The 22,697-nt window shown below is 36.6% G+C and overlaps 2 protein-coding genes across 2 annotated transcripts; both read right to left on the bottom strand.

Annotated features, from left to right (window-relative positions):
* Positions 1 to 4,430: 4,430 nt before the first annotated feature.
* timmdc1 (translocase of inner mitochondrial membrane domain containing 1) lies at positions 4,431 to 11,107 on the bottom strand. Its single transcript, XM_034007961.3, has 8 exons — positions 11,017 to 11,107; positions 10,007 to 10,270; positions 9,199 to 9,364; positions 8,619 to 8,707; positions 7,465 to 7,532; positions 6,818 to 6,896; positions 5,618 to 5,728; positions 4,431 to 5,209 (listed from the first exon to the last, which is right to left on the bottom strand). The coding sequence occupies exons 2-8, from the start codon at positions 10,246 to 10,248 to the stop codon at positions 5,059 to 5,061; spliced, it is 906 nt and encodes a 301-aa protein (XP_033863852.1). The 5' UTR covers positions 10,249 to 10,270; positions 11,017 to 11,107; the 3' UTR covers positions 4,431 to 5,058.
* Positions 11,108 to 12,671: 1,564 nt separating this feature from the next.
* Positions 12,672 to 18,223, bottom strand: LOC117406369 (protein O-glucosyltransferase 1-like). Its single transcript, XM_034010345.3, has 11 exons — positions 18,021 to 18,223; positions 17,258 to 17,348; positions 17,012 to 17,155; positions 16,656 to 16,791; positions 16,148 to 16,269; positions 15,893 to 15,952; positions 14,441 to 14,540; positions 14,074 to 14,132; positions 13,783 to 13,950; positions 13,407 to 13,463; positions 12,672 to 13,110 (listed from the first exon to the last, which is right to left on the bottom strand). Exons 1-11 carry the CDS (start codon positions 18,088 to 18,090, stop codon positions 12,954 to 12,956), a joined length of 1,164 nt encoding a protein of 387 aa, XP_033866236.3. The 5' UTR covers positions 18,091 to 18,223; the 3' UTR covers positions 12,672 to 12,953.
* Between the last annotated feature and the right edge of the window lie 4,474 nt (positions 18,224 to 22,697).

The raw sequence follows: 22,697 nt of genomic DNA, 5'->3' as shown, positions 1-22,697 counted from the left end.
TTAAACATCCCAAGGAGCACTGTGCAAGCGATAATATTGAAATGGAAGGAGTATCAGACCACTGCAAATCTACCAAGACCTGGCCGTCCCTCTAAACTTTCAGCTCATACAAGGAGAAGACTGATCAGAGATGCAGCCAAGAGGCCCATGATCACTCTGGATGAACTGCAGAGATCTACAGCTGAGGTGGGAGACTCTGTCCATAGGACAACAATCAGTCGTATACTGCACAAATCTGGCCTTTATGGAAGAGTGGCAAGAAGAAAGCCATTTCTTAAAGATATCCATAAAAAGTGTCGTTTACAGTTTGCCACAAGCCACCTGGGAGACACACCAAACATGTGGAAGAAGGTGCTCTGGTCAGATGAAACCAAAATCGAACTTTTTGGCAACAATGCAAAACGTTATGTTTGGCGTAAAAGCAACACAGCTCATCACCCTGAACACACCATCCCCACTGTCAAACATGGTGGTGGCAGCATCATGGTTTGGGCCTGCTTTTCTTCAGCAGGGACAGGGAAGATGGTTAAAATTGATGGGAAGATGGATGGAGCCAAATACAGGACCATTCTGGAAGAAAACCTGATGGAGTCTGCAAAAGACCTGAGACTGGGACGGAGATTTGTCTTCCAACAAGACAATGATCCAAAACATAAAGCAAAATCTACAATGGAATGGTTCACAAATAAACATATCCAGGTGTTAGAATGGCCAAGTCAAAGTCCAGACCTGAATCCAATCGAGAATCTGTGGAAAGAACTGAAAACTACTGTTCACAAATGCTCTCCATCCAACCTCACTGAGCTCGAGCTGTTTTGCAAGGAGGAATGGGCAAAAATTTCAGTCTCTCGATGTGCAAAACTGATAGAGACATACCCCAAGCGACTTACAGCTGTAATCGCAGCAAAAGGTGGCGCTACAAAGTATTAACTTAAGGGGGCTGAATAATTTTGCACGCCCAATTTTTCAGTTTTTTATTTGTTAAAAAAGTTTGAAATATCCAATAAATTTCGTTCCACTTCATGATTGTGTCCCACTTGTTGTTGATTCTTCACAAAAAATTACAGTTTCATATCTTTATGTTTGAAGCCTGAAATGTGGCAAAAGGTCGCAAAGTTCAAGGGGGCCGAATACTTTCGCAAGGCACTGTATATATATAAAGAGATAGTGAGAGAGAATAAGGTTTTTCATATTATGTGGGGTATTATTTATCAATAATAATTATTACTTAATTTCAATTCTCTAGGAAACTATGTCATATGTAATTGTGTCATCCATGAGTATCTGTTTGTAACAGTGTATACTATTTTAAATAAAAGAAGTGCACTGAAGATGGACTACAAGCTGTCTTAGGCTTTTTATGGTATTTTAAAAAGTGTAAAGTGTAGTCAACAGATATAGGCGACACCAAACAATACTCTGCTAATAGATTTTAATTCCCACTTCATGCTCTTGTTACAAGGATAATTGTATCCATTGCAATCATGCAACATTATAATTTAAGGTTAAAAAATATATTTTTAAAGTTGCATGTATTTTTTAATGATAAGCATTTTCCCTTTTCCCCCTGCCCTAATTTAGAGGGACATTTATGACACACACACAAAAAAAAAAAACAACTGATTGAAGTCAAAGAAATGTTTTTTAATATTGCATGTTTAAGCTGTGGTGTAATAAACACATAGATAAGAGATATTGTATATACTCACCCAAAATGTTTCAGTGTGTAGAATAAAGTATACTGTTGTTGAGAACTGCATGAGGACAACAACGTAGAAAAATGTGCCCTGTACATTCAGGTGCTGGCATTTAATTAATTGAAGTGTTCAGTAGGTTGGGGCTTCATTGTTCATTGGAATGCACAATTAGTATCCAATCACAATAGGCAAAAAATCCTCAAAGTGAGATATAATAAGCATAGTAACATGATAGTTTGGGAAACTTTGTTTTTTCTGAATACAGGTACGTTTTTCACCATTGATTAATTTTCTCGATAAAAGTATTAAAGTAAAATAGGCAAGTGAAGGGATACTTTTTACAGAGTGGTCTCACAGATCCAAAATATCAAACAGGTCCTCAAACAGCTGCTGAAAGTAAGAAGCTATACTCCAGTGTACTTCAAAGAATAAAAGTCAATCTTAGTGTTTAAAACATAAATGAAACTACTCTTTATTTGGAAAATGAACAGGTGTTTTTATCCTTTCAAGTTTTATAGATTGGAGTAAAACTTTGATACATTGGGCAGCAGTGTGGAGTAGTGGTTAGGGCTCTGGACTCCTAACCAGAGGGTTGTGGGTTCAATCCCCAGTGGGGGACACTGCTGTTGTACCCTTGAGCAAGCTACTTTACCTAGATTGCTCCAGTAAAAACCCAACTGTATAAATGGGTAATTGTATGTAAAAATAATGTGAAATAATGTATAATGTGATATCTTGTAACAATTGTAAGTCGCCCTGGATAAGGGCGTCTGCTAAGAAATAAATAATAATAATAATAATAATAATACAGGCCCACAGGTACTGCATCTGACAAGTTATCCATATATGCAGTTTGTTATTGTGCAAGCCTACAGTATATATCTTCAAATGCAGTGTACTAGAATGCTGTGATAGTATTGCATGCTGGGTGTTAAGCCACAGTCTTTCCTCAATGATTATTCAGTAATGAGAGTAGAACTGTAAGAGGGATTTACACACAAGCAAACACATTAGAACATTCCGTAGATGTAGGTGTTGTTCCAAACCAAACATCTTGGTGAAATGAAGTTACATTGGTTGCATTCTCCCAGCTTATTAATAACATGTGACGTGATTAAAAACATCCACATATGAAAAGCACCTGCTGTCTTTTCAAAACAGCCTCAGTTTAAGGGGCATTTTCTTTTTAATCTGCCTGCTTTTCAGGATGAAGAAATCTCTTTGCAAGCCTTCTTTCCTGTTATTACCAGCCTGCTGTTTCCCCTACTGACTGACATGCTTTGCAACTAGTAACATACATGGCACCAAAGACACTGCTCAGGGGAAATGACCTAGGACGAGAAACAGTACCAGACTTCCTGAGTCTAAAGGCAAGAAAGCAGAGAACTTTATTTAACACACTGTAGTACGAGGCATCATGTTTTTAAATGAACATGCATGCTGTTTGCTTAACATGTGTTACTCTAAAAAACGTACATTGGAGACCTGTGCAGCTAATTGAAGGGTACAGCACAGAGGTTCAGGATTCTTTTATTTGACACAACGACTTTAAAAGACCTGTGCTGAAAATTGCAGTGTCCCAAGTGCATTACTCTGGTACCATACCGTACTTTAAGGATGGGGATGTGGTACCCAAAGTGGTTGAAAAGTCTTTCTACTGCTCATAGATGGCATGGCTGGATGATAATTTACATACTGTACCTATTTATATGGTCCTTGTTAAATGGCTATTGGAAATTATGTGTTCACATATGGAGTAATGGAAAAATAAAAATGAAATGGACATTTTAAAATAAGGACCTACTTCTCTCCATAAAGTGTTATCCAAGTATAAAAGTCCTGTTGTTTTCATTAAGCTACATTATATGCTTTAGCCAAAAGGAAGGAGACTGAAAAAGATGTTCTGCATCATGTGCCTTGAAGGCTATTGGCTTTCATTTCACCATACAACTAATTTCATGGGTTATAATATTTCTGTACCTTGTACACATCATCAAGCAATATATGATGGACAAAAGGCATTCTTTGTCAAATGTTTAGAGAAATTAGAGCAACATGGGCTGGATATATGTCAATGTTTGTTCAGATACTTGTCCAAACACTGCTTGAAACGGCGGATTCTGTTGAGATGGTGACCCAACCACAGCATGAGCTTTGAAAGTCACGAGTAAAAATCAACATTCAAAACCTACTTCCAATTACTTTCACTATAACATTATCAGAATACCAACCCTAAAAGTACGATTTATTTGGCCAGTTGAATTACCGTATAGATTCCTCCTTCTTGGTTCAGTTGTGCAAACTTGCATTACAATAGTCCCATTAGATTTCAATATCAGAATTTTGACGGCATTTTATTGCAGTGCCAATCTACATTGAGGACTTGGTCAAACTCACACCATCAGTAAACTTCCATGGTGCCCGTTGTATCATTTTTAATCTCTCACTGAAAACATTGTTCTTTTTTGTTCCAGGACAATCTTAAATTCTCTCGCAGGGTTTTCCATTTTTAGTAATTTAATTTCAGAATATTTGAGAGGGAGGAAGTTGATGCTGTATCACAAAGTTAAGATATGTCATGTCTTTCTCTGTAGACCATATCATGTTTTCCTAGAAGTCATGGACCTCATCTGGTAAAACTCTTCTATGATTTTAAAACACCCTTCCTCTTCCTGAACCACACTGTCCTGCTACTGATTTCTGAATTAAACAAACATAAAAAGAACCCTTCGCTTTTTCTTGCAAATGATTTATTTGTTATGAATAATGCCTACCAAGACGCAATTTACTGGCTAAAGCTTCAACCAAGTTATGACAGATATGAAGGGTCTCCATCAAAATGTATTACTATTATTATTACAACCCCTCCTAGTTATGATGAATTGCGTTCTTCAGGTTGCACTTGTGTGCCAGAGGGTCAAACCTTTCTAATCAAAGGGATTTGATGAATTAAGTATTAGTCCATATTGACAAGCTTTTCATAACAGATGATGGTTTTGTTTAAGAAGTTAGGGAGATATATTTGAATGGCCATATCTGAGCAACAAAAGATGAATCCTCTAGTTACAGCCATGTGACACATACTTGGGATTTATCCTTTTAAGGTCCTGGATTTAAAAAAAAAAAAAAAAAACAATGACAAATTAACTCTCTTTCGTTCAGCATATTACTTCAAAAGAATGAGTTGTTAGTCATCGTCAGGTTGTGTGCTATGAATGAGAGCCTATGTGACATCTGTTTATCAAAACTGTACCGTGTCGTGACAGTGTTATGACAGATTCCACTTGTCATAAAATTAAACAGCCCCATGTAACCGGCTTCATTTCTGATGTAACCGGCTTCATTTCTGATGTAACCAGCTTCATTTCTTGCCAGAGTCCCCAGGTAGTTCTTGATTTCTTGGAAGGTTTAAAAGTTCCTCAATTGTTTCCAGGTCTGACTCTGTTGAATTCTCCTCTATTTTACTGTCCATTTCATCAATGAGTCCTTCTGTTACATGAAGCCTGGCACTCCTATGAGAAACACAAGAGGCAAGTGCTGAATCACATAGTTAAGTAGTGATACAGTCATTACTTTTGAGCTAATTAAATTGTCCTTGATGCGTGTAAAAAAAAAAAAAAAATGATACTAACTTCAATACAACCCATCTCTTCCAATTTATCTGATAAAACTGCGCCTGAAAATTAAACTGTCTATCAGCTTCTTTGGAGAGCGATCCAGGTAGTTATCTGTGGTACTGCAGGTAAATGTTAAAAAATTGCAATAAAAAGGTGTTTTCATTTTAAATGCAGACATACTTATTCCCATTGTTGGCACATAAGGTGTCTTAATACAGGTCTGTGTCCTGTGTCACTATCAGAAAGCATGTTATTAATTGTAATGGTTTTTATAATCTGTTTAGCATTACTCCAGTCGCTTACCATTCAGCAAGCTTCAGCTCATACATCTCTCTCTGCTCCCTCCTCTTTCTCTCTCGAAGGGTTTCGCCAGCAGCCTTCTGCATTGCCATCATTAGCACTCCAGCTGGAATACTACAGGGCGCAGTAAGAACAGAGAAGTAGGTCAGACACTCCAGCAGCCAGCTTTCATATGTGCTCAGTTTTAAAACACATACTGCCACTGGAAAAGACACATTGCTTGAAGAGACAAGACAGAGACCAGAAAAGAAGTGGTTTCACTGTTATGACTGTGCGTACTAGCTTAGATAGTGCGGAGTAAAAGGGAAGGTGACTTTGGCAGATGAGAGACTGAAAAACAAATTCTCTTTTACAGCTTTTACAGTCATTAGGGTCTGGTGTGCAGGTGTACCCAAGTTTCTGTATGCCAATTTGGGGTCAACTTTAATGATTTGATTTAAAAGATGTTTGTGAAACAAAACTCATTGAATTGACTGACCTTCCGCTGAATGACTGAGTGAAAGAGGATTAAAGCTATGTATAAAATCTTGTTTAACAGATAAATAAAGATCAAATCCACAAGGATCAGGAAAATGAAATGAAAGTTAAATGAAAGCTTACGAAAGCCCACAAACGTATTTGAGCAAGTCACTATGTCAATGACATAGTACATATGCATTCCCAACAGAGTCTATCAGTTTCAAAAGGAAGGAGAATACGTTTACTTAGTGCTCCTGCAGTTTAAATTGACAATGAACATTTTGGCACAGATGAAACCTTTTCAGCTTTACGTACTGGCTGTTTATATATCTGCAGCTGCTGTTTCCCGGATTTTGCCCTTCTGCGTTGCAGATGGGCTACTTTGAGCAGACTGCCCTGAAGATGAGGACTTGCTTGCCTCAAAACATCCGCAGACAACTGCTTCATTTGCTGACTGGGGGCAGGAGATTTGACTCCACACTGCAGGGCCTGGAGTCCACCTGAGAGCCAGAAGGGGCAGGGAGAGCAGCTGGCTTCCAGGAAGCTAGCAGCTATTCTTTTCTCAGGGAAGGCATCTGTGAGTGGCAGCGTGTTTGAGCAGTGAGCACTTGTGCTGAGATATGAGGAGTAGAATCCAGAACACCCAGAGTCTGAACCCCACGTTGTTCTATTCCCTTTTGAACAAACAGAGGAACTAATGAATTTTATGTTGAGCTACTAGTAATCTATGGAAAAAACACTTACCCTAGTACTGCTCCGATGGCTGTGCCGGCTAACATGCCACCTAACCCCAAGTTCACTCTAAACAATCCCCCTGTAATGGCTACAAATAATAATGATATTAATAAAGATACAACACCTGTAAAATGTCTATAAAGGAAAATATTACTGACAGCTTCACATAACAAACTACTCACAGATAAAAACTCTGTAACACAAAGTACTGATGGTAATAAAAGCTGAATCGTTAATTAGTCTCATTCACTGGAAGACTGTATAATAGTTTATGATTTCTTTAAGATTTTTTAAATAATACACACTATAACATGTTGTGACATTTACCTTTATCTGTCACAGAAAGGATGATGCTAAATCTGATCATTCACTGCAGTAATGGAAAATAATGTATATGTTCAAAATCAATGGTGCCACAAACTGGTTTAATAGAAGAAAACATCAACCGCGTACACTGTAAAAAGAATTGCATACTCACAGGTAATGTATCTATTACTAAGCACCTTCAATTAAGTTTTCAATAACAGTCAATGCTGGAGTTAAAGTCGGTGTCTAGTTATATGGAGAGCTTAATACTCAAAGCACTACCATATGAGATCATACATACACCCTACTATAAAAATGACATGAATGTAAATACAGTAAAGCATTCTCACCTCCTGCTGCAGAGTAGTGACTAAGCACGTACTTATCTCTGTACACAGACAGACCAGTGCTCATAGAACTGAAATTAACAAAAAAGAAAAGGGAAACTGAATTATATCCTTAATCTAGTGGTCTACCACATTTACAAATATTTGTAACTGCAGTAAACGTGACTGCAGTTTACACTTAGATACATATTGATTGTAACAAAGGACATAAATATCATACTGAATGAATTTAGTGCCAGACATCTCGAGTTTAATTTAACTGCTGATTTCTCAGATCCCCATTAGTGCTAATTTTGGAATATCTAATGTCATCTCAGGTAAGGTGGTGTGGGTATGTGAAACCAGAGATAAATGTTTAGTGAATTGTTAAAGGTTTAACAGTAATATACTAAACTGAACAGTCATATCCGATATAACTGGTTTCAGGGGTCCATAGGATATGTAAAGATATTGTATCTCAGTGGGAGTTGTTATACTGCATTGTACTTGCTTTATAAACGTCTGGGAATTATAAATGAACAACATCAGGTGTGTCAGTGTGTCTAAAACACCAAAGTACGGTACTTTGTGTTTACAGTACTATACAAAACAATTACTGAAAATTACTGCAAAACAAAGCACTGTAATAGAGTACTTGGCAATTTACAAAACAGCATTCCAAAAAGCACTTCCAGTACTCTATGCCAAAGTAATCCGACAAGGTTTTTTTTCAGCGTGCGTGATAACCCGAGACAAAAACAAGAAGAACGTGCGCACACAAACACAGACTGGCTTTGGAGGTCAGCAAAAAAAAAAATGGTTTCAGCTTTTAAAGGTACAGAAATTATATTAATCCTTGCTTTCTTGTTTTCTTTTATTTAACATGGTTAAACTGGGCATTTAAAAAAAAATCTGCAACTCAATCCATTCTGTCCTGCTAAGACAGAATTTACTGTTTTAGATCCATAATAAAATGTGCACTGATCAGTTTCCATCAGTATTGTTCAGTTGGTAGCAACATGTGTGAATGACACACGCCAGAGGTCCCTTGGTTAATAGAGGGTGTCGGATCCTCCAGGATTGGATATGACAGGCTCTACTGTATGCTTCCATCATTCTTGACAATGGTTTTGATAAATGGTTGTATTTTGCGAGCGCAACCTTCATAACCTGCTTACTTGAACAATGTGACAAAAGCAGCCACCCTCCAACTCCAACGCCAGCCGTACCGTATGAACCCTCGGATTGCAGCGTTGTGTGCCGACCTCTAATAAAACAGAACACACTTATAAGCAGTCTATAACAGTGCTATACGCGTATCATTTGCAATTTGTATATAGAAGAAAATGACATACAGTAATACACTGTCATGTAAAGAAACTTTTACAGTTAGAAAAATGTTTTGGTTTGAAAAAACAAAACAAACAAACAAAACAGTACTTTGACAGGAGGACCAGTTTTGCAAATGTGTCTATTTCAAAAAGGCCAATATTTCCTGGAGTGATTATGAGATTGTGGAAAAATTGCTTTTATAGTGATCTTCAAAAGTATCTTTGCTCTTGACCTTCAGAATAATAATAGCATACAGTTACCAAATAAAAAGCCACTATCTCAAAGTGTATGGTCTTTAACATATGGAAACCAAATTACTGCAATGTATCAGCCACATTATGTGACATATCAAAGTCAATGGTACCTTTATTAAATCACAATTGATTGATACATGGTTGGGGTACAGACATGCCCAACTGAACTCACCACAGCCTCTACGCGGTGCCGGAACACCTCTGCCTGGCTCTGCTGGATAAAACGTTCTCTGGCAGCTCTTGCAGCTGGTAACCCGCCGTACATCATCCCTACTGCAGCTGCCATTACTGCACTCTTTACAATGTTGGTGACCTCCTCTGAATAAGTCTGCATCTCACTTTGAAACAAATTATAAAACGGTTTATACATATATACATATCCCTCACCAACGATTTAAACAACACACATGACTAGGATTATCATGTGACTCCATATTCACTGGGACAGTTCAAGCTTTTTAACTCACACCTCAATGCATTCTGGTAAGTGTAGTCCTGCTTTTTCTTTTTTTTAATAAAAGAAAAGAAACAAGTGAAAGATACCTGAGACAGTTAAAATGCTGCGAGCTGAAAAGCCTGAACTGTCCCAGTGAATGTGCATTTATATGGTAACCCTAAGTGACATGACTTAAATCATTAGCATGTAGAATAGCTTCTTATACACAGCTTAATCAAAAACATACAATTGGTGCCCATGATAATGCCTTCAGTGAATCAGCCAGTACTGTGTAGTTGTCACTGTTTCCTACACTGACAGCATGAGGAATTGGACATAAACATTTTCATTAAATTTGAGAAAGCTATCCATATAAAGTTCTACTATAGTCCCTACAAAAACTAAAAAGGTATGTGTTAGATACAGCAAGCTGCAACTTATTCTGTATAAAGAAAGTCAAATGCTGACCCAGAAAAGCAGCACACCTCATTACAGTACATTTCTTTACAGGTTATATCATGCATGTAGTATTTAGAGCACCCACTCTCTATCAAACAGCTCTTTAATCCGCTCCCAGCCGTGTTCTGGAAGCTCTGGTTTGCCGATGTATCGTGGCAGCGGACCCAGATTCTCTGTGGGCACATCTGAGACCGTGCTGTCAGCTGCAAAGACACATGGGAAGGGGGCAAAACCCCAGAGGACTCTGGTGCAGAAGGGTCCCGTTGGGTGTTTAACTGATCTTTGACATCCTGATTTAATTGCTGCCGTCCTTTCTGGATACATCATGCATCACTGAGCTCAAATCACCCTGCAAAAAACAAACAAAACAAAAAAAAGAATTAGTATTAAAAATGGATCAGTCATTTTTTTTCCTTGAATACAAAAAACAAAACCCTTTCTTTTATATACCGCAATAGCTGCCTCAAATGCTCTACAGAACTCTGCCACATTACTGTAAATGCTAATATGTGGAATCATATGGAATATGTGATGAACATATTGTACAAAGCATGGTCCTGACACTGGTGGTGGGCAGTGTTTATCAGCACACCTGGCTTGTTTGTAAAAATAAATAAATAAATATTGTTGTTAAAGGCAACTGTTCCCCTACATTTCAGCAATAGGTTTTATTGAACTATTCTCTTCAGTCCCGATAATTTAAATTCAGGTTTTAATTTATAAATTACACACGCGATGTCTAATTGAAAAGGGTTCTAAAAACACATAAACATTAACGCATACAGATTGCAAATCCAACCAGATAGGTAAAACTGACTGTCGAGTAAACCACATTACATAAACAGACGCCTGCAAGGTCAGTTTATAGTACATTGTTGGTAATTAGTACCGTATATTCTTAAACCGCTGTGTAGATGTGAATGCATAACATATTTATTATCCAAGTTACGATACAAGCAATATACACGACAACACCAGATACTAATTAACATTATATTTTATTTGAATTATTTGAATGCAGTTAACACATGTCTGACTGAATTTGACTGAGTATCTTGAGTGTTCCATCTGCCACTGTCACAAAACCTTCCCTACCTGATCAACACAGCACTAACACAGCGTCCTCCAATGTCAACTACCTCATGTTTTCAACGAGACGCTGAGCTACACAGCAAGAGCAATCATTAGAGCAATAGAACGTGTAGCGGTATTTTAGAGCAGCACCTATTGGAGGATGACCGAAATGCAATATTATTATACGTTTCATCTGGTTTATGCTTGTTCTGCAAAAGCATACGGTTAACCGATCTGAACTACTTTTTTGATTGATCTGAAAATTTGAATACGGTTGGGGTTTTTTATTTATACAAAATCGTTATCACAAAACATCGTAAAAACCCACCCGCTGATTTTCATTAGCGGTCATTTCTGTTTTTATTTATTTTAATGTCTGGATTTTTACGGTACCGTTATTTAAAACATGTGGTGCCTGCTATCTATTGTACCATTTTAAAATGTATACAAAATACAAAAACAAAACAAAATAAAACAAAAAACCGTCATGTTTTATTGCATAGAGAAACATTGGGGAGTGTCTTTGTGACACTCCCATATGATATTTATAATGCAGCAGTGTGGAGTAGTGGTTAGGACTCTGGACTCTTGACCGGAGGGTCGTGGGTTCAATCCCAGGTAGGGGACACTGCTGCTGTACCCTTGAGCAAGGTACTTTACCTAGATTGCCCCAGTAAAAACCCAACTGTATAAATGGGTACTTGTATGTAAAAATAATGTGTAAAAAATTATGTAATTATGTAAAAATAATGTGATATCTTGTAACAATTGTAAGTTGCCCTGGATAAGGGTGTCTGCTAAGAAATAAATAATAATATTAACCCTAATACTACTGATATGTTACTATATATAAATGGTTTCTGAATACTTAACTGCTAAACCTTAGCAAAGGAATGAAAACCAATTTATGGGGAATGCAACACAAATAAAATAAAAACAAACAAGTATATTGTATAAAAAAAGTTCTAAGGATGGCTAATTGGGAATATTTTGTCTACAATGATCATGGTAGCCAGAACAAGTTGAAAAGAAAAGCTGGAACAAACCCACCCAGACCAGATTGTAATGCACCTGTTCCACCTCCAACAACATGTTTTAGGGCTAAACGAAAAGATGGTCTAGCTTATTTTCAGTCATTCCCAATGGCTTCTAGATGCCTTTCGATTTTTACACATGCTTCTAAAAAGACGACTGCACTGGCATGCGGATATGTTTGATAATACATGACTGATAATAACCATTACTAATAACGCTTACTCAAGCACCACAGATGTAGTATTATACAAAATATATAGGTCGTTTAGTTTATAATTTATTCACCTTGTGCTTGCAGGGCGAGCACCGGTACATCTACACAAAACTTAACTATATAAAATATATACATTGTTACAAGGCATTTCTATGGAGCCCGGGGTAGTAAGACATGACCACGAGATATATATTTTTTATATTATGTCCCCTCCCGGGCTCCATATATTTCCATACACATACAAATATGTTCTGCAATAAACATATTTAAAGAAGAAAATGTAATTATTCCAATCAAATAAACAAAATACACACATGGTGTACATTTCCCAAAAGACAGCAAACACACCACACTCCCTAAAAGCAACAAAAATAATGCAGGCTGTGTTTGTTTTAAAAAAACGTTATTTTATTAAAAACTTGAATTATTTTAATACAAATTATGGAAAAAAACTTTATACTTATTTTTTTCTGAAAATTCAAAAATTTAAGCCATGGTACACTTAAGTTAGTTCCACTGCACAGCAATGACAATTTGACAGAAGAATCAATTAAAGCCAGTCACAACTAACACCTCTTTGCAGTCAGTCACCACCTGAAGCTTAAAGAAAAAAGCTAAAAAATGGTCAATGGTGAATCCTACAAAAATATTAAAATGCTAGACAATAGAACAATCACTTCTGTATAACAAAAAATGCTCTTGAACAAGATCACAGTTCTGTTTTCCCCTGTTTTCGCGTGATCTGGATGTAGTTATTCTTCTTTTTTGGTTGATATGTGAGGAGTTTGGAGTATTCTGTCAGCAGTCTCTCCCAATAGCAAGTAACATCCTCTATTCGTAAATTATCTAATATAAATTGGTGCCCCCTGTGGGAAAACAAAAGAAAATGCACTGTATTAAAGTAACCACCGTTGCCAGTGCATAGAGGAGTATAGAGGGGTTTAGTCTCTCTACAATGGCCTGTTTTAAGGTATGTGTGCTTACATTACTGTATATAAAATAACATTCCAATAATGTTAATTTGCAAACAGAGATTTAACACTATACATTAATAATGTAAAACTTGTAATATTTATGCAAAACATAGGGATATAAAAGATACTTAGGATTCTGCTTGAAGCCAGAAATCGAGACTGATTGTTCAAAACATTTACAATTTTACCTCTTGGCTATTTTCTGTGCAAAGTTATCATTTTCTTTCACAAACTGGAGCAGCTCCCTGAAAAACATTGAAATTAAGTTAACAGAAAAGCACTTCTGTTCTATCTGAATAACATCAGTCGCTGCTTTATAGCGCCTTCAATAGCTTACAAAGTTTTATCATGAAAGGGCACATAATTGTATTATTAGTACACTGTTAACCAACTCAGTACAGTGTCAATACTGCTTGTTAAGAAACTCCATTCCTGATGCCCACCTATCTATCCCTTACTAATAAAGCTTCAGATATCAGGAATTTTTACCAATCCTGCTTAATTGTCAACATCTGGTCAGGCTGTAAAATTACTATTATGATTATAATAAAGAAATCTTTTTACCCGAGATCAGAAAGATCTTGTTTCACAGGTATGTAATGGACCCACGGTTTCAGCTGTGGGTAAAAGAATTCAAGCCACTCCTCTCCCACGTGGAAAACCAGCGAGCCACACAGAAACAGATGTTTCAACCGGAAACTGGCAGCCACACCTCGGAAATTAAACAGGTACCTAAAAAATGAGAAATACAGTATTCAAATGTTTCAGTTCTGGTCTAATTTCAAGTCCCTACTCAGAAATGTCATTTAAAATCAATGCCTATAAAGTGAAATGGAGTATTACTGCAGGTCTTACTTGTATTTGCAGTGGTCTACTAATGGGACTTCTTTGGCTGGAGGCCTACCAAGCGTGTCCTGAGAGTAACAAAAAAAGCTTTTATATACTTTCAGAAATTTCATTTTACAAAAATAAATAAAAACAACATTCCTATCTTTAGTATAGAACACAACAGCAAAATGATATAGCCCCGAACACACTAAACAAAGATTGTTTGGCATAGTCTTCACAGTAATTATTTTAGCTTTTATCTCCACAGTTGAATCAATATCCAATATAGACCACCACAACCTTAATTTCTCTGCTGTTTGATGCAGTATGATATTCTTCAACAGAAAAGCAATATACAAGATTGTTTTTGTACAAGAAAGCACACACGTTATACCTTTTCTGACTTCCAGGCTTGGTTTTTAGTGTACTCAGCATCCACCAGTTCTGGATCCTCTCTTGATAACAGAATAAGGGGGTCTCTCTCTGCACTTGTTCTGTTTTGAAAGGGAAATTATATATATACAGACGTGCTCAAATTTGTTGGTACCCTTACAGCTCATTGAAATAATGATTCATTCCTCCTGAAAAGTCATGAAATTAAAAGCTATTTTATCATGTATACTTGCATGCCTTTGGTATGTCATAGAATAAAGCAAAGAAGCTGTGAAAAGAGATGAATTATTGCTTATTCTACAAAGATATTCTAAAATGGCCTGGACACATTTGTTGGTACCCCTTAGAAAAGATAATAAATAATTGGATTATAGTGATATTTCAAACTAATTAGTTTCTTTAATTAGTATCACACATGTCTCCAATCTTGTAATCAGTCATTCAGCCTATTTAAATGGATAAAGGTAGTCACTGTGCTGTTTGGTATCATTATGTGCACCACACTGAACATGGACCAGAGAAAGCAAAGGAGAGAGTTGTCCGAGGAGATAAAACAACACCATACCTACAGTGAAACATGGAGGAGGCTCGGTTATGTTTTGGGGCTGCTTTGCTGCGCCTGGCACAGGGTGCCTTGAATCTGTACAGGGCACAATGAAATCTCAAGACTATCAAGGCATTCTGGAGCGAAACGTACTGCCCAGTGTCAGAAAGCTCTGTCTCAGTCGCAGGTCATGGGTCCTCCAACAGGATAATGACCCAAAACACACAGCTAAAAGCACCCAAGAATGGATAAGAACAAAACATTGGACTATTCTGAAGTGGCCTTCTATGAGTCCTGATCTGAATCCTATCGAACATCTATGGAAAGAGCTGAAACTTGCAGTCTGGAGAAGGCACCCATCAAACCTGAGACAGCTGGAGCAGTTTGCTCAGGAAGAGTGGGCCAAACTACCTGTTAACAGGTGCAGAAGTCTCATTGAGAGCTACAGAAAACGTTTGATTGCAGTAATTGCCTCTAAAGGTTGTGCAACAAAATATTAGGTTAGCGGTCCCATCATTTTTGTCCATGCCATTTTCATTTGTTTTCTTATTTACAATATTATGTTGAATAAAAAATCAAAAGCAAAGTCTGATTTCTATTAAATATGGAATAAACAATGGTGGATGCCAATTAACTTGAAACTGACAAAAGTATTTCAGAGAAAATTGTGCATTCTTCATTTTTTGTGGAGGGGTACCAACAAATTTGAGCACGTCTGTATATACATATATATATATATATATATATATATAAATAAAGAACCAAAGCACAATCTCTAATGTTTAAATAAATACAATATTTTGACAGAATACAAACTGCACACAAGAGAGACAACTATTTCCAGGTAAATATGGTGATATTCATTAACTTGATATATTAAAGTTACATATATAAAAAAAAAAAACTAACCTTGATCCTCTGAAAAATCCCTTGTGGAGCTTCTTCCCCCAAGGCCAATTTCTTGCAGCTCTGATACAGAAAATAAATACAATTAAGAATACAATTTAAGAAATCAGAAAGAAACAAAGAAAGACAGCCAACACACATGGTAAAGCAGCATCATGGGCATACAGATATTCACACACAAAACAGAAGCATTTACAACCTCCAGTGAAACGCTTTTATTTTTAAAATGAGACATTAACATTGTATTTGTTTTCCTACTTTTCTAGATCATCTCTCATGAGATCCCAGCGTCCTAAACCAGTGGGGTAGATCGGCCACACTGCAGGGCCTCCTTCCCAAAACGTCCATGCTGGATACATGATATCTTGGTATTCAGATGTCTGTAAATACAAAATATTGTATACTTTTTATGTTTTTTTTTTTTTTACATTTTAAACTGAATAACAGTCTTTGGCTGGCAGAAATGTACCAAATTCCAAAAAACTGTAATGAAGACAATTTTCATGAAGTTAAAAATGTTATGATAAAACTGCAAACATTTGTTCCACTGATTTTTGGAACTTCTTTAAAGCCACTATAGCAAATGGGGCTTAATATACACATTCTACAGCCACAACATATCCTTCCATTGAAGACTGCCTGAAAATCAGAATGCTGTGAGGTGAGCTTGACAGGGCAGTCTCCTTTTCTGATTCTGACCTAGTTTTTTTTCACAGGTACTCACACCTCCATTTTAACATGTGTTCAGCATTGTTACACTTTTCACCTTGCTAAAAGAGAAGACTGGCTGGATCGGCTTCATCCATCTGGGCACTTGTGGATAATCCCGGACATTGATCACAAGCTCTGTATCAGGCAACCTGTCAATCACCTCCAAAATAAAATGCTCCACTCCGCTACACCTAAGCAGAGAGAGAACACAATACATGTACATATATAAGCAAGCATCGTGAATGCAAGATGTATCCCTTTAATTTCAATTACACATGCGCAACAAGTTGCCCTGTAAAAATAAGACGTAACCTTTTCTGTGCTCTTAAAGTTGCCCCTACTGTCCCAGAAAAAAAGGAAATGTCTGTCTAAGCAGACAAAGTTATTATTGTGTTACAGTACCCTTCTTACCTGGCTGGAAACATGCAGTTACCCTCCCGGTACAGTTTGTTCTTGATGACTTGGTAGTGTGTACCAACCCCGCGATTAACAGTGTCCCAAAGCAGAGCCTGAGAGACCCCCCCTCGGAAAGGCAAGAGGTCATTCTCCAAAACTCTACAGGAATCAAGCACACAGAACGAAGACACATCATTTCTCGGATAACTACTTGTGTTTGAAATGTAGGCAGTTCAACTTTAAAGAACCAATCTCTCATACCTGTAATAGCAGCTACAGTTGCGTTGTTCACAGGGCTGATAGTTCTGAACACCTTCAGTGATTTTATTAATGTAGGTCTTCCACCTCGCATCTAGAAAATCAGAGACGGTGATAAGACAGAATTGCATCATAAACGTAGTCGTTTGTTGAACAATAATGTATTTTTCCAAGCAATCGTGGCTGTTACTTCCAACTTAAAAAATAAAAGTATTGTATTTGCATACTGTGGCAATGGGAGTACGGACAGACACTTTGAAAATGGTATGACCCAATGATTACTCAAAACTCAGTCAGTAGCACAGTCACCATTATTCCTAGACACACACATACAAGGTGCACAACAAATATTGTGAGGACAAACTGTATACAAAAAATAAAGTGACACACATCCCAAGTGGAGACAGACATCCCAAACACGTACAATATAATGTGACGGAATCTTTACTCGTTTCACAGACCCCGATTAGCACCAATCTTAGACTACTCTGTGCTCATTAGGTAAATTAATTCAAGAATACAGCTTTACAAAAAATGAAGAGAAATAAGTGTTGGTAGTAACATACGGAAAATGATTTAGTTACACGTTTGTTAAAATAGTGTTCCCAAAAAAACATTTACCAAATCATTAGAAATCTGAAAATCGGAACTGCGTTTTACAGACGTCGTAACCAGCACAATGAATGAAAAGAGTGTTACTGCACTCATCGCATGCCGAAGTGCATATTGTTTCATTGTAACACAATTATCCTGAAAGATGCGTTACCTGACTCGCTGAAACCAAACTTGAAAATCTCAAACACCAAAATAACCACCAGAAACCTTATAGCATCCATATTTATTCGATAATTTAGTTATGACTGCCCGAATCTACCAGCACCTAGTAAGGTCTGGAAAGTCCCCGCCCCACATGGCATCTGCCTGGACGCCAAAGCTACAAACAGTCATGCCCCGAACAGTCATGGCTGCTTGTGTCAATTCTCTACTTTACAAAATATTTGATATTCGCGTTTTGTAGCCTCCCTGTTTCAATAATAATAATAATAATAATAATAATAATAATAATAATAATAATAATAATAATACCTTCATTTGGGAAATCTATCGTTAGCGAATGCAGTCGAGAAACAATATTAAAATAGACGTTTTTCACCTGTCATTGTAATTTTCCTTGAAGTGAACTTCTTATGAGCTCTACCTACTTAAATTTATTTCTAAAAATAATTAAATTGAACTAATCAGGTGTGATTTTTTTTTTTTTTTTTTTTTTTTTTTTGCAATTCCAACATCAAGATGATAAATTAGCCATTAGATGGTGCTAGTAAACTGGTAGATTTACCGTACATTTAAAAAAAAAAAAAAAAAAAACACAAGCCAATATGTCAGAACGGCCAAGTCGATTTCTGCACTGCTATAGTGCCTTAAAACATGGTGGTATTTGCAATGTTTACTAAGCTGTCAATTAACAACAATTCCAGAACATCTTATTTAGCCTTTTGCATTAAAATAAAATTAAAATAAAATAAAAATCTAAAGAGTGGTGCACTTTTTAACACAAACCTACGTGCTGATATTCTTTTAAGGAGAGATGATTTAAACTGATAATAATGATTTATAACTGCTGGCTTAGCTATCATGATGATCATAGAGCAGGCTTGTTTATTCTGTGCTGCCAATCCACTACCCTTTAGCACTAAAATTATAAGGCAAGTCTATTAAGTCAAATTAATAGTTTTACCTTAAAATTTAGATTGTGTTTTGAAGCTATGTTTGGGTACCGAAATAAATATAAAAGTGTGTTAATTTGCAGTCCTACAAAATAATAATAATAATAATAATAATAATAATAATAATAATAATAATAATAATAATAATTGTTACCAGAATTACATCTCAGAAGCCTTTTAACTAACAGGTCTACATTTGGAATACAAAGCCAAGAGAATCTCTCGCACTATGCTTAATTCTGGGGATGATTCCAAGCCATTGGTGCCCTTGTGGCAAAATAAGTCTTATTTTATCTTTGGAACTGAGAATTTAATCCCAGAGCCTACCTGTCTAGAGCTTCCCTAAACAACATGCTTAAAAATGTACTTGGGAAGTCTTCAATGCAAACCTAAATGAATGTATGGATATTTAAAAATCCCAAATGTTGCAATAACATGCATTGATTATGTGACTGAGTGTAAAAAGGACAAGGAATTATGGTCTGTAATTATTTGGAATGTCTCATAGTACATACAAGAAAAAAAACACGTGTTCAAATGAAGGCATAACAACCTAGCTGGTTTTCCCTCCTTAGCCCGGGTTAGCACAAATACTAATGCAGCACTCCCTATGGGACCCCAGCCAAGGTCAGCAGTGTAGCTACATTAGAATTTGAAATTGGGAGCTCTGGATTGTATCTCACACTCAACATGGCAGTTTACCAAATGGAGTTCATTCTCATTAGCTCCTGTTTTTTGAAAACATGCCAGTTTTATTTCTTGGTAATGATGACAGATTTTTTTCCCCTTTAAAAATATATATTTTTTTTCTATAAACTACTCAAATTCATACTGTTGACAGTATCTTGCAATATTGGGATTAGAATGTGTAGAATGTGTAATATTATCATTTTATATATATATATATATATATATATATATATATATATATATATATATATATATTTTACTGTGCCCACAAAGGGGTTATTTTTGAAACTAGGTAAGAGAATTTGGACTTGCGTTCATCAATTTCAAAAGCATAAATCTGCTTAGCTTGTGTATTTCAGTTTAATTATACAGACGTGCTCAAATTTGTTGGTACCCCTCCACAAAAAATGAAGAATGCACAATTTTCTCTGAAATAACTTGAAACTGACAAAAGTAATTGGCATCCACCATTGTTTATTCCATATTTAATAGAAATCAGACTTTGCTTTTGATTTTTTATTCAACATAATATTGTAAATAATAAAACAAATGAAAATGGCATGGACAAAAATGATGGGACCACTAACCTAATATTTTGTTGCACAACCTTTAGAGGCAATCACTGCAATCAAACGTTTTCTGTAGCTCTCAATGAGACTTCTGCACCTGTTAACAGGTAGTTTGGCCCACTCTTCCTGAGCAAACTGCTCCAGCTGTCTCAGGTTTGATGGGTGCCTTCTCCAGACTGCAAGTTTCAGCTGTTTCCATAGATGTTCGAGAGGATTCAGATCAGGACTCATAGAAGGCCACTTCAGAATAGTCCAATGTTTTGTTCTTATCCATTCTTGGGTGCTTTTAGCTGTGTGTTTTGGGTCATTATCCTGTTGGAGGACCCATGACCTGCGACTGAGACAGAGCTTTCTGACACTGGGCAGTACGTTTTGCTCCAGAATGCCTTGATAGTCTTGAGATTTCATTGTGCCTTGCACAGATTCAAGGCACCCTGTGCCAGGCGCAGCAAAGCAGCCCCAAAACAAAACCGAGCCTCCTCCATGTTTCACTGTAGGTATGGTGTTCTTTTCTTTGAAAGCTTCATTTTTTCGTCTGTGAACATAGAGCTGATGTGACTTGCCAAAAAGCTCCAGTTTTGACTCATCTGTCCAAAGGACATTCTCCCAGAAGGATTTTGGCTTGTCAATATGCATTTTAGCAAATTCCAGTCTGGCTTTTTTATGTTTTTCTGTCAAAAGTGGAGTCCTCCTGGGTCTTCTTCCAAGGAGCCCACTTTCGCTCAAAAAGCGACGGATGGTGCGATCAGAAACTGACGTACCTTCACCTTGGAGTTCAGCTTGTATCTCTTTGGCAGTTATCCTTGGTTCTTTTTCTACCATTCGCACTATCCTTCTGTTCAATCTGGGGTCGATTTTCCTCTTGCGGCCGCGCCCAGGGAGGTTGGCTACAGTTCCATGGACCTTAAACTTCTTAATAATATTTGCAACTGTTGTCACAGGAACATCAAGCTGCTTGGAGATGGTCTCGTAGCCTTTACCTTTACCATGCTTGTCTATTATTTTCTTTCTGATCTCCTCAGACAACTCTCTCCTTTGCTTTCTCTTGTCCATGTTCAGTGTGGTGCACACAATGATACCAAACAGCACAGTGACTACTTTTCTCCATTTAAATAGGCTGAATGACTGATTACAAGATTGGAGACATGTGTGATACTAATTAAAGAAACTAATTAGTTTGAAATATCACTATAATCCAATTATTTATTATCTTTTCTAAGGGGTACCAACAAATGTGTCCAGGCCATTTTAGAGTATATTTGTAGAATAAGCAGTAATTCATCTCTTTTCACAGCTTCTTTGCTTTATTCTATGACATACCAAAGGCATGCAAGTATACATGATAAAATAGCTTTTAATTTCATGACTTTTCAGGAGGAATGAATCATTATTTCAATGAGCTGTAAGGGTACCAACAAATTTGAGCACGTCTGTATGTTCTGCTTTTCGTAAGACGTTTAAGTAAAATATAGCACAAAATACGGTATTCTTTTTTAGCTCCACGTTTTACTCAACACACTTTGAAAATCACCCCTCTAAATCTACTGTGTCAAAAATGTTTAAGAAAAATGAATACTGAAAAAATCAGTTGTAAAGAGCAGTTTTGCAGGTAATCCAGATTAACTGGTCACATTGCACTTACAGTGAGGTCTGCATGAACTGAATGCAACAGCTGTTCAGGACAGGACTGAAGTACAAGGAGGTCAGACAGTTAGAGACTTGGGATTCCAAGCCCTGTGTTACCAGCATGGTTTCACATCACATTAAGGCACTAATCATGCTCCAGAGCCACTTTATACTCCTTCTTAACCTTTTTTCCAGACCTTTGTTAATCTATTAACACCTTTTTAATGGAGTACCTGAAAAGTACTGTGTGTAAGCAAAAATGTGAAAAGATACAGGGTAATGATGCAGTTATTATTATTATTATTATTATTATTATTATTATTATTATTATTATTATTATTATTATTATTATTTATTTCTTAGCAGACGCCCTTATCCAGGGCGACTTACAATCGTAAGCAAATACATTTCAAGTGTTACAATACAAGTAATACAATAAGAGCAAGAGTAATACAATAAGAGCAAGTCCAGTATATTTGTACTATTATTATTTAGCTGAAAGTATATTTTGCTCTACTAATTAAAATACAACAGCAAAAATAAATTCCTGCTTTAAACAAATTAGTATCCCATATTATATTTGACCATGGTAAATGTGTACTGTAATTCTGCTTCCCAGGCCTAAACTACATACAGTATGTACTCTGTCTTTGCAATTTTTTATTGTACGATTTGTTCACTGATAATTTCACTAAACAGTGCTAAGCACTTACCACATAATACTACAATAAACTTTTATAATTGCTCTTTCAAAACGTTTTTCAGTGGCAAACATCATTTTGTTTCTGTGGTGGTAATGTCCAATATACAAAAAGGAAATACAAAACTGTT

This window comes from Acipenser ruthenus, chromosome 9 (assembly GCF_902713425.1).
Source record: "Acipenser ruthenus chromosome 9, fAciRut3.2 maternal haplotype, whole genome shotgun sequence".
Lineage (NCBI taxonomy): Eukaryota > Metazoa > Chordata > Actinopteri > Acipenseriformes > Acipenseridae > Acipenser > Acipenser ruthenus.
This window is presented reverse-complemented; position numbering and strand designations above follow the sequence as displayed.